The sequence below is a fragment of the Alosa sapidissima genome, chromosome 13, assembly GCF_018492685.1.
Source record: "Alosa sapidissima isolate fAloSap1 chromosome 13, fAloSap1.pri, whole genome shotgun sequence".
Classification (NCBI taxonomy): Eukaryota; Metazoa; Chordata; class Actinopteri; order Clupeiformes; family Clupeidae; genus Alosa; species Alosa sapidissima.
The window spans coordinates 4,515,764-4,529,063 of NC_055969.1; the positions used below are offsets into that span (position 1 = coordinate 4,515,764).

A 13,300-nucleotide genomic window follows, 5' to 3' on the forward strand; every position below is an offset into this window, starting at 1 on the left:
TTATTTCTAATGTCAACAAACACACATGCATTATGACTTTATCATGGTAGCCCAGAATTGATCTAGCTATTCCATGGAAATTTTGTTATGAAAGCTCAGCCATTCCGTTCATTTTACAAAGGACAATATTTTGCATACAGAGGGAGAAAGGGAGAGAGAGGGAGTATGGCACTGAGTGGCTTGCTTTGAGTATAGTAAGATAATTGAAAGGGGAGTTTTTATAGCCTACCGGTTATATATAAAAGTTTACATGCTATCATTATAGTTGCCGTGATATTGATAGTTTATCCTGTCCTGTATTATAGGCCTACATAATTTCAGGTGTTTCTTTGTGCCTTGGGCAAATCATGAGATAAATGTAGAGTTGGACATTGAATAGACATCAGCAAATGTGTTACGGCGTTTGGAAATATTTAACGGCAAGAGGTGAACGGATGCAGGGAACAGACCACCCCGATCTCAAATGAATGAATCAAATGTTATCGTAATGACGTCAACACAGGGCCGCTGCCACGAGAAACGGGGTGGAGAAGAAGGGAGCGCGTGCTGCAGGTGGGACGCTCTTGCGCCGCTTTGGTCGCTCTCCTGCTCAGACTCAACCCGAGTAGTGAGCGCGTCGGAAAGGGACAGTCATACACGGCAAAATGGGCAAGCTCCAGGAATTCGACATTACTTTCACTAATAATAAAGTGGTTTACAGCCCCGGAGAATCGATATCTGGATGCGTGAAGATCACATGTAGCGGCTCCATGAAATACATAGGTAAGAGATTGCCTTGGCACATTTGCCTAATGCGACGCTGAATCGTTTTATCTGAACGTTTAACAGCACTTAGAGGTCAGATCATTATTTGTCCTTAATTGCTATCCATGCGCATCAATGCTTTTTATTTTTTTGTCCACGTTATCAGAAGGGAACGTTGTTAACAAGTGAGTGTCTCTGAAAATCAAGTAGGCTGTGATAGGTTACACGGGAGGACAACCAAATGTTTTACTGGCTCGTTAGCTTATAGGCAGTTTTCATTTTCACTGTTATTCGACAATCAGTTCATGTCCTGTCTGGTTTTTGTTTTTGTTTGTTTTTGTTTCGTTGTGTCGCTTAAGCATTAGCCTACATCCTGTCTCTCATCCTGTTTGGCATCTTTTTTATTGTTCCCTTGCTATGTACTGTTACGATCAGTAAGCAATATGCGACATTTAGTAAACTTGTTCATCGAGCTTATAGCCTATCAGCCGTTCTTAACGCCGATTCAACGGCGGCTTCAACAGGTGTGACAGTTAAAGAAAAAAAAAAACTTTATGCGTAAAGTAACAACAGTTGTAAGTAAGGTATCCCAGAAGAATAGACCGTTTAAGCCGAAAACCTCATGCCCCCGGCCTGGAGGAGGGTAGCCTACTTAGTTTAGGAAGTAGATCAGGATAGGACCAGCACAGTTAACTTAAATATGGACAAAGAGGGCATTGTGTTGTCTGCGTGAAAATCATCGTATTGTTTTAGACATAGATCTACGAGACCTTATATATTTGCCAACAGGGTCACATTCCTTGAATACCTTAGTCCTATGTCAACATTGACCATCAAGTTAATGGAGTTAACCAAAAGACAATTTGGGTAAAAATAAGCAAAACAAATCAATAAATTCTCGGTTCTCGCAGTTTGACGCATAGATGGAAGCATCATATAGACTTAGAGTTAGTTTGAGATACTGTTGCTTTGATTAAATACCATTTCTTGGTGGGTGAGTTTGTTTTACTAGTAGCAAGATATACAATACCTTAATGAGTTTACTCCTGCTGTAGATGGATGTTTGTCCAACAGCAAATGACTGCATGGCACCAATGGGGGATTTTGGTCCTGCGCTCCCATCCCCAAACCATACATGCAACACTACCCCTTCATCCTCTCTCTCTCTCTCTCTCTCTCTCTCTCTCTCTCTCTCTCTCTCTCTCTCTCTCTCTCTCTCTCTCTCTCTCTACACACACACACACACACACACACACACACATTCATGTACAGAGTGTGTTTTTAGGCGTGATAATATGATGACAGACAAATTATATGATGGTGAAATCCCTGGGCAAATACACATTACCTTGGGGCACATAAAATGACAGTGTAATTTGTTGCTTACATTAGGCCACTCATATCAGCCTTAACTCTTAGTAGCAGTCCACTCTCTCTCTAGCACACACTTTTCCTGCAATGTAGTGATGCTTTTAGTCAGTGTGAAAAACCAAGTAATAAGCCAGTTGACTAGTCAGTCTAGGTCAGTAGGTTGAATTATGTCACAAACAAACTTCATGACCTTTGGTAATTCTCAATGGTACAGTGTATTGCCAGTATAGAATCAGTATATGATTCAACTTGTTGGTCTTGAGCTTTCAAGAGTTAAAATCCAGACATTGTGAAAATATGCAGTCCTTTCTCCCTGATGTCCCTTATCTAGTCCAGTGTGCAATTTAATTTCATTCCTTGTGGAACTAGCTCTTGACGTCAGGCCAGATTTTTTACAGTTTATGGCACCACACCCCCCTCTCCATGTCAGAATTTGCCCGGGCAGGCAATCGATGATGTCACTCCTAACTGAGTGACTGCTGGCGACATCACCCCCATCATTCTTTATTGTTCCATGCCGGAATCGATCCCCATTGACTTGCCCCTGTGTTTAGCGCATGGTGACGTGGACCTCCATTAAGTTAACCATTTAAACAGACTGGATTCCTTTCCTTCACACCTACCCGGAACAACACATAGAGGTCATGTATTGATCTGAAGGCGGATTCCCTGATCAAATAACATGAGACTGAACGCATGAAGATGTTCTGTCACCGGTGACTGGCTTTTTGACAGGTGCATTAAAACAGACAGGTCTTATTAAGGGTGACTGAAGTGTATTCAAAACAATGTTTCTCTGTACGGAAGCCGGGCGTATGAGATGTAGGTCTGAGTTCTGGCTGAGTGGTTTTTAGAAAGCTGATACTCTTTAAGGTCAGTCAGGGTCTTGATCTCTCTCCAGGGCCTTCCACTGTGATGAACAGACTTTGTGTTTTGAAGTAGATTTCTTCTCCTTCTCCCCTTCCTGTTTTGCTTTAATGTGTGTGTGAATATTGTGTTACGTGAACACATTTTCAATACAGAATACAGAAAATACTAATGTATGCAAATATACTGTATGCACGCGTACAGTGTATGCTCTCCCACCCTTCTCTCTCCCTTCTTGTTCCTCAATTCATTTGTCTCTCAAATGGAAAGTTCTCAGCCACGGCCTGTCAGATCACTTTCCAAATGAAGAGGGAAAGTGGTCTCAAATGACCACTGCTACTCCCTGAAACATTGTGATTACGGGCTGTGAACTGTGCAATCTATCAACAGGCTAACTGAGCCTTCTAGTCCTCCTTCTGGCGTTTTACCCTTCCTGAGTTTGAGGAAGCTTGCTGGGGATGCCTTTTGAGAGCTGCAGATTTGGCACACCAAGAGAACTGACTCCATTGAGTATTGTCTTTTGTCACCTCAGATCAGTCAGTCAGTGTAAAAGAGAGACAGGTCTGCTATTCCTCCCTGGTTGGATTGTTGATGGTATGGCAGTACAGATACATTTTCTGAACAAAATATGAAATATTTGTGCCGTCTGTTCATATGGGGTACGTTCTATTCCCATCATATGCTCTCAAGCGCTCTAGAATCATGAATCGGAATAGCCATTGTTGCCTACATTTCCTTGAGAGGATACAGCAGGCAATCTGATTGACCACCACCTCTTTAAACAAATTTGCTCTCACATCTACAGACACATAACTCCATGGACTGCTGAGTTGAGAAACAAGTGCTGGAGACATTGTAGAACTTCTGGATGTTTATTGACAAAAATAATAGACCCCAGGCCAAGAATAGCTAATGTCGATGTTGATTTTTGTCTGCAGTTCAATATGAGACAAATGATATGGAGCCATTTTTATTCGTCTTGTCTTTGACTCTCACCTTTATCTGTGCCTGCTCGGACCAGACCCATCCCAGTTTATTTCTCATCATCAACTTTCTTTCTTTCTTTCTTTCTTTCTTTCTTTCTTTTCCATTCTATTCTGGTCTGTCAGTTGAGTCCATGTCATGTTTTGTTCCTGAAGCGTGCAGCATGTTCATCATAAGATACTTTGTCTCTGTATTGCCTTCCCTTCCTCTTTACACTTGACTGATGTGACAGCCTGCCCAGCCCCTCTTCTGAGCTTGATGATGCATGATAAATACACAGCATCTACATGGGCTGTTCCCTTAAGAGCAGTATGTGTGTATGCGCGTGTGTGTGTGTGTGTGTGTGTGTGTGTGTGTGTGTGTTTGTGTGTGTGTGTGTGTGTGTGTGTGTGTGTGTGTGTGCGTGTGTGTGTATGCGTATGTGTGTGTGTGTGTGTGTGTTTGTGTGTGTATGTGTGTGTGTGCGTATGTGTGTGTGTGTGTGTGTGTGTGTGTGTATGCGTATGTGTGTGTGTGTGTGTGTGTGTGTGTGTGTGTGTGTGTGTGTGTGTGTGTGTGTGTGTGTGAGCCACTTGTAAGCATTATGAGTATACTCCTGTGTGTCTTGTGTATTTACATTCAGTGGAGAGTGTGGTGTATCAGGTTACTAAGTAACACGCTCAATAAAGTCAGTGGACAATGCCTGGGCGTCCACAGTACTAGATGGTCTCCCTTGGTCAGCACCAGGCGCCCTGGGATAGAGTGGTAGGCTACTATATGTATTACTAATGGAGAATGTATTGATTGGGTCAGAGAGCTCGGCACAGGTGAACACTGAACATCATTTTGGTCCAGCCTCATCCCAATTTAATTCTTCCTGTCCATCGGAAAGGTTGTTGACATTTTGTTTTGCGTATTTTGTTTCAGAATCAGTTATTGTATCCTTTTCTATTGGACCTGTCTTCCACAAGCAAACATAGGGCAATAGATTTTCCTAATGATACAATAAGACATGTGTAACCATGTTGCAAGCGCCATATTAACAACATTATTAACACAACATTACAGGACTGTCATTACCATTACATTTCAAACTAAACTAAAAAAATATTGTTTTTTTTTATCTGCGCTTTGTCATTGAGAGTGAGGGGTTCATTTTCAGATGTTATGATTTCTTGGTCTTCATGGCTTGCACAGATATCCACTCTAATCCCAACCACAGCTTCCTGCTCATTTGCTTCCTCCCTGTCTGTCTGGCTTATGGTATGTCACGGTGAGTGAGGCTTTTTCACTCATCCTTGAAAATGATTTTTTTTATGCAAGTCTAACACTGACTGCTTCAATTCAACTGTGAAAGTTGGGATGAGTTGCTGGAGTTGGCAAAGTTTGAAACCGTATAAGTAACCTACCTATTGGAAGTTTTGAATATCCTGTGCCCCCTCAGTCTGCCTCTTCTCTCTCTCTCTCTTTCTCTTTCTGTCAGTGCTTGATCGATGTCTGTCTGTAAATCTTTCCTCCTCCCTTTGCATGTCTCTCATTGTCTGACTCTCCCTGCTTAGTTTCTTCCTCTCACATATACGCTTACTGTGGGTACCATGTAACATGAGCCTATTCATTTCACAGTGTGCTATTAAACCACAAAACAAAATGGATTCCTGTTTGGCATGTGCAAACAGATATGTAAACATTCAGTTTGCCCTGGTGTTGATATGAAATCTCACCTTGTGTTAACAATGTCATGATAGGTTTACTCTGTGTCATAAAATCACCTAAAATACCCCCCCATGGTCTTACATGTATTAACCTGCATTGTTGTGTGTGTGTGTGTGTGTGTGTGTTTATGTTACACAAGATCACCTTTGATCTTGGTGGCCTCCTTATTGCTTTGTGTTGGTATCTGGTGATCTGGATGACGTCCGGTTGCACCCGCTTATAAACTGTGTCAGAGGATGGGTGAGTCAGAGAGACACACTCCTAGGGTCTCGGGGCCACCTCACCTGTTCAGACCTGTGAGAGTTTACGTATAGGCTGAGTAATTGAGAAGCGGGGCAAATGTTTGGAGTCTGGGTAGCAGATCAAACAACAGATCAAGAGATTGTGCTTAGAGTACCATGTAGCGTATAATTGAAGGCTTGCAGTCAGAGAGAGTTGAAATATCTGCACAGCTTTGTGTTAGGTACTTGAATAGCCCTCTTACGTTGGAAAGATTGCGTTGTGTTATTTAAACAGGCACTTTATGAATGCCCTGTTTTCTCGCACACCCACTGTAGACTTCTTCTTCTTGACTTAGACTGTCTTTTTGCATTCTGATTTGGATCATTGAACACTGAATTCTGAATTCCGCTGTGCTTGGGCACTTTTCATCGCCAGTCATTTTCCTGTCTCACAAGTGTGTTCTGTGTTCACAAGTTGCTTATGGCCTTGGTCAGCCCTGTTTATGTATTCCTGGACTGATGCTTTACGAACGGAGATCTGCCTTATCTTGAGGTTCAATGCTTATATTTGTGACTCACAAAACTGTGAGGGTTTCACACTAACTCTACTCCAGTGAGCTCTGGAATGTCTGTTAAAATACTCTTTTAACTCCTTGAGTTTGCATTTAGGTCCTGACCTCCAGTGCCATGTCAAGGTCACTCTGGAAAGTAATTTCTCATTTTAGACAAGGGCATAATCCCACTTTAGCTAATCTTGAACTGTTCCGATAGCTGAATTTACGAGGCCCAGGAAAGCCTCCGAATGCCTTCCTTCCACACCCACTTCCTTAGATCACCACAGGGTCTTACAGACTTATCTCTCTCTGGGAGGCAGGCCACAGGTGTTCACATGCACTGCTTTAACCCTCTGTCTGTGTGCAGTGTAGCGGAGCAGAGGCAGTTGGAGGGGAACTCGACTAGGAAGCTCAGAGAATAGGCCCTTCGTTGGCACAGGCTTCCAGCCCTTTAGTGCAGCCATTATTCAGGGTGTCATGGAGGATGATCTCATCTGCATGCGCATGGGGACACTGCCCATTCCATTCATCATCAAGGTTGGAGTTGGAGTCTTAATCAGAGCTTTTATATCATTTCATTTGCACAAGCTATTCATGGACTGATGGTGACAGGAAACATCATGGCCTCATCATGAATACCTCATCTGCTGCTCAACTGCATTTTGAGCTGAACGTGATGCTGTGGGTTTTCTGTAATGTAATATATGCATTCAGCATTAGCAAAGGATACCCCAGAGCATGTTGATGTAAATTACCTGTGTATATAGTTTATTGTTTAATAAGTGACTTGATTGTTTCTGTTTCTTCTGTGCTTCCTCTGTGCCATTGTTCAGAAGTCAGTCTCTCTTGCCAAATGATGATGACCAAGCATATGATGACTAAGTGCCTCCATTTAACAGTTCACCTCAAGAGCAAATAGCCCTGCTGGATGTATGTTTAATCTGTCTGGACACAGAGATTAAGTAGATTTCACAGTCCTGTTTAATCGGTGCATTGTTATTCCACATGAGTAACTCCTATACAGAAGCACAGCGCAGCCCAGCAGCCTTCAGACACACAGTCAACAAATTATCACAAAGCACTCCCAACATATGCAGAACACACACTCATACATACACACTCACATTTCCATTTGCATGCCACCGTGTAAAGAACACAGTATCTCTATCTCTCTCTCTCTCTCTCTCTCTCTCTCTCTCTCTCTCTCTCTCTCTACTCTGTCTTACACACATATGCATATGTGGTGCAGACATACACACACACTCACATCACACAGCACGATTCTGTAGCCCTCAACAGGGGATTTTATCACTACACCACAGGCATACTGTAAGTGAACGATCTCTAGAACCCCCCCCCCCCCCCCCCCCCCACACACACACACACAGAAAGAAAGAGTAAAAGAGAGATTTCCTGCTTTTCTCCTGTCTTTGTTTAATTTTCAAATCTTTTTCTGAAAGCTTTTATGCAGTGACACACATGCACACACAATGTGGAAGGGCTGGTCTGTAAGATAACTGAAGAGATATTACAAGGCAAGTGTTACAATTACAATGATGTGATGCACTGATGATGAGCCATTATACAACCTTGTAAAAACTTGTCTTGAATATTCATGATAACGTCAAAGTTCAACACAGTTGCAGTTTGAACTTTGATATGGCTGACATTTTTTCCCCTCCATCTTGTGTGACTGTTCCTCCTTGCTGAATACTAGTTCAGTTACATGGAACGTGTGCCCATTATACAACTTTCAGTGTTGTAGTCAATGATATTACAAACACACTCTCAGAAGAGAACCCCCTGTGTGGAATCACGTCCAAAACATACTTCATGTTCAGTTCGCTTGCAGGTTCAACTCTGTTGTCTATGTCTAGCCAGAATGCTTTCCAAACCTACACAGAACCATGAGAAACGGTGTTCCTCTTTGTGTGTGTATTCCATATAGTACCACCCCTATATGCTTGTAAGATCTGTAGCTCACATACACACACCCTCACACTGTCTGCCTGTTCAGTTGTCTGTGTGTGTTATGCTTCCAGCAGTCTGAATGTGTTGTGTCTGATAAGCTTGATCAGATTGTGCGTGATTAAATGAGCTCTGCACAACGGGCGGCAAATACGTCACACCCACTGATATAACCTGTCCGATTATATCTCTTATTATATCTTCTCACACACACACACACACAACACACACACACACACACACACACACACACACACACACACACACACACACACACACACACACACACACACACACACAGACTATATCTCACCCCACACTTGAGTCTAACTCTGCAATCACAGCTGTGAGGGTGTGATTGCAGTCTCAGGCCCTGTATGTGAGAGGGTAGAGTATGTTTGCGTGTGTTTGTCAACGGTTCTCTCTCAGAGGAGGTTGTAGTTCGTAGTTCTAAGCAAGCCATCAAAGAAGAGAGCAGAGGGAGAAACAGGTCACTGAGTTTGTGAAGTGTGTCTTTGTTGCTGTGTCTGGTGTGTGTGTGTGTGTGTGTGTGTGTGTGTGTGTGTGTGTGTGTGTGTGTGTGTGTGTGTGTGTGTGTGTGTGTGTGTGTGTGTATGTGTGTGTGTGTGTGTGTGTGTGTGTGTGTGTTGTGTCTGTGTGCTTGTGTGTGTGTATTTGGTTGTGTGAGGATGGGGAGGAAAGGAATGTGATGCATTCCTCTGCACACTAGGCCTGCTGTCCTCAGTATTGCATTAGGGGAGACGTTGTAAAGGCCGAGTGTTTGGGACAAAGATAGGACTAAGTGTGCAGGTGAGAAGTCCTCTCTGGTTCTCCATGTCACTCCAAACACATGAGCGCAAAACTCACCTGACTCAAAGGTTTCTTGCTGTTTTATGCCCCCAACGTTGTCTTGAATGCAGCACTGCCTGGAAGGCACTAGGGTTAGCCATGGGTTAAGGTTAAGGTTAAGGTTAGGGTTGGGGTTAGGTTTATAATTATGTGCCTTTAAGTCAGCGGAGGCAGCGCTGCCTGGAAGACGACGTTGGGGGCATAAAACACCATCGAGCGACACAAAGTCTGGGCATTAGTGTGTGTATCTCACTAGGTCCTTTTTGTGATTTTGTTTGTGTGTCTGCCTTGGCCGCTTGCTTGGTTACCTGGCGACAGGTTGTCTGGTCGCCACACAGTCACTATTCAGGAGAGGAATGTGGTTTCCATGCCAGCGACTCGGAGATCATTGTGCAACGGAGAGGCTAGCGAGGTCTCTGCTGTCCTCTCCAGTGTCCTTATCATCAGTGCCCTCGTCCAAAAAAGAGCCCCTTTGGCGGACAGGGGAAGTGGGCTCACGACGCAATTGATGATGCTCCACATGAAGTCTTTCAGACAGTGCAGCCAAGATTTATAACGCTGTAATGCGCTCAATAGCTGTGTAGCCTGAAACCAGCCCATGTAATCTGCTGTTTACAGTACAACCTGATAGAAAGAGACAGCAATTAATAAATAGTTTTGCTCTCCAAGTTGCAGGTTTCTGAGGCAGCAGCTCAGCCCAGTAAATAATCAGCTCAGCCTAGCTCGTCTATTTGCCCTACTTGTAGTTTCTAATTTTTGTGCACCAGAATTTGACATTTTGATGGCAGAACTCACTCCCAAAATACTGCTCACTTGACACATGGGTATACTGCATAAAGACTATCTTGGCTGTTGTGTAGTTTGAATTCAGCGGAGACTGGTAAATAAAATAGAGACTTGTGTGTACGTATGTGCATGGTGTGTGTGTACAGTGTAGTGTTGTGTATAGTGTATACTTAGCCAATGTGAATGTGTGTATCTGCCTGTGAATTGGTGTGCTAGTGTGTGTGTATGTTTGTGTGTGTGTGTGTGTGTGTGTGTGTGTGTGTGTGTGTGTGTGTGTGTGTGTGTGTGTGTGTGTGTGTGTGTATCTGACCAGAATAGAGAGATGTAATTGGATTAGATATGATGCTGCGTGGACACTGAAGGCTTTTATGGGGGTAATGTGTGACATGTCTGTGGGTAAATGAGATAATCCCCTGAGTGTGAGAGAGTGACAAACAGACAGAGGAGACTATCTGAGGTGACAAGCAGGAGACGGTTGCCTCAGTCACTCTGTTTATTTCTTTCCCACAGGCTTCCTCTTACAAAAAACTCATCGATTCTGTGAAGAGTTTCACAGACTAGCAGTCAGAGTAAAAGAGCAGAGTAGCAGTTTGTTTGTGGTGTAGTGGTTTGAGGTAAATGTACGCCTATCTAACATTGTAGGTGCTTTGGAATATGTAGGGCACATGAATAACGTGTGTGTGTGTGTGTGTGTGTGTGTGTGTGTGTGTGTGTGTGTGTGTGTGTGTAGTCCTAGCAGGCTTAGCTGAGGTGTCAACAGTGCATGTCACTGAAGTGTGTAGATATTAGCCCTCAGGACAATCTCCACTCAGAGCTCTCGCCACTGCAGCCACTGCTACCTCAAGCAGACTGCTTGAGTGTGTGTGTGTGTGTGTGTGTGTGTGTATGTATGTGTGTGTGTGTGTGTGTGTGCTTGCGTGCGTGTGTGTGTGTTTCCTTTGGTTAGTTCATACTGTATCTTGTACATGTGCTAACGTTATAGGAATGAACAGTCTTGGCCTTGGTTATGAAGCAGATGATTCATACCCCATTTCTCTTTTCTGGTGGTAAAGGGTGGTGTCACCCAGAGGCTCTTGGTGGTCTAGGAAAATGTGACTACTGGCCATAGACAGTACATGTCACATGACATGATGTCTGCATGTGTGTGTGTCTGTGGTGATTGTGTATTTGTGTGTGTTTGTGTGTTTGTGTGTAAAGTTATTTACGCTAAGGCCTGTGTAGTTGTGATAACTTCTCTAGTGATTGTGGTTGAAATGCAATAATGTCTGGTGTGTGTGTGTGTGTGTGTGTGTGTGTGTGTCTGTGTCTGTGTGTGTGTGTGTGTTTGTACGTCTCTGTTTGTGTGTGCGCCTACAGTACATTACAGCTCTATACATGGTTCATTGCTCGCTTTGTAAGTAAAAAATCAAGTGGTTCACTCCCTGTTCCAACATGCCTTCTGTGTTGCAAACTTCAAGATATCCTTGAAGAACTGACTACAAGTGGTGCATATTTATATTTATAACGACACCTTTAGTATAAATCTCTCTAATCTAGAGGCCTTTTTACTGTTTGGCTGAAGTGCTTTGCTAATGGCTACCTGCGGACTGGATTATAATGGCCTAGAGTGCTTGGGGCTTTGCTGCTGTAAGACATTGATACTGGTGGCAGAAAAGAAATATAATTTGCATGGGCTATTTCCTTTGTCAGAACAACAAAAAGGTTGCCATTAACCTGGACTGACCTCAAGTAGTAGAGGCTGCGGTCCTTCAATGTGTGCAGCAAGCTCCTCAGGATGTTCTATCAGTCTGTTGTGGCCAGCGCCCTCTTCTATGCAGTGGTATGCTGGGGAGGAAGCACAAAGAAGAAGGATGCTGGGCGACTTGACAGGCTGGTAAGGAAGGCTGGCTCTGTAGTGGGGGCTGAACTGGAGTGCATCACATCAATATCTGACAAAAGGACCCTAAACAAACTGATCAACATCTTGGACAATGAATGTCATCCGCTCTACAGCACTATCAAAAAGTAAAAGAGCTTGATCAGCTGGAGACTTCGCTCACTGCCATGCACAACTGAAAGGCCGAGGAAGTCATTTGTTCCTAGGGCCATTGAACTGTTCAATGCCTCACTAAAGGGAAGAGGAGAGATAGACTTCTCTGCTTAGTCTGTCTGCCTCTCCACCCTCTCCATGTCCATGTTTTTTTTGAGTACTGACTGCCCACTACTGCTTACTACTGTTTTACTACTGTTTTACTATTGTACACAGCCTCATGTTTTCACTACTGTTTTACTGCTACACTGTTACCTCAACCTGTTCTTGCACTGAAATAGTTTTTTTATTTTACCTTGTCTACATTACACTTTACTCTCCTATCCTTGTATATATTATTTATTGCACTGCTGGACTAATGTTGGATTACTTTTTGCACCTTCACCATGACACCCACTCTCTTGAGCACCTCACCAGTCCCGGCCCTGTCACTACAAGCGTCCTGCTTGATCACCCTCAAGCACATTGGACTTTCTTAATTTAACTTATATAGTGTATTTAGTATTTAGTTTTGTTAGCTTCTTATCTTATCTTCTACTGTCTTTATTGTACAGTGGAGTTTAGTTATATGTTTATACTTATACTAATGTTTACCATTTCTGTTGTAAGTGCATGTTGTGTGTTATGTCTGTATGCTACTGAGACCCTTGAATTTCCCCTTGAGGATCAATAAAGTATCTATCTATCTATCTAGTAAAGTCATAGGTTCAGAGTAGTAGGGAATCCTATTCATAAAATGATTCATCCAGTAGATGTTGATTTAGGCTGATTATGTTGTGGGAACGTTTCAGTGTAGGTGATGTGTGGTGCAGTGATGGCAGTCTATAACATCCTGCTCTCATGAGTCAAGCCACAGAAGCAGCATTGTTCTTTTCTACGCATAATGGCTTTAGACGTAGATGGGAGTATTTCCGTAGACCACCCATGGGTATGGTATCTCTGAGGGAGAAAAAGCCATTATTGATGATTTATTTAATTCATGAGGTGCAGCTAGTTATTGGTGTCATGGCACTAAAACCTTCTCCGTTGTGTGTCTCAGAGAAAGAGCATGTGTGTGAGGGGGATAGAACTTAAACATTTCCTCAGTAGATATAAATTATTGTTACAGTTTGTGGAGGGGAATGGTGATTGAGCTAGATAGAGAGACAGAGAGAGTGATCATAAACTGAACATTAAATGATATCAAGAGGGAGACTGTGATAAAAAAAGGGGGGGGGGGGGACGTGGGAGAGATG

The 13,300-nt window shown here is 43.1% G+C and overlaps 1 protein-coding gene across 1 annotated transcript in view; it reads left to right on the forward strand.

The window, feature by feature from the left end:
• Positions 1-518: 518 nt before the first annotated feature.
• arrdc1b (arrestin domain containing 1b) overlaps positions 519-13,300 on the forward strand; it is a 56,467-nt gene continuing 43,685 nt past the window's right edge. The window contains exon 1 of the mRNA XM_042060243.1: positions 519-762. Coding sequence (XP_041916177.1) covers positions 645-762 — 118 coding nt within the window. The 5' untranslated portion in view covers positions 519-644. The remainder of the gene's footprint in view (positions 763-13,300) is intronic.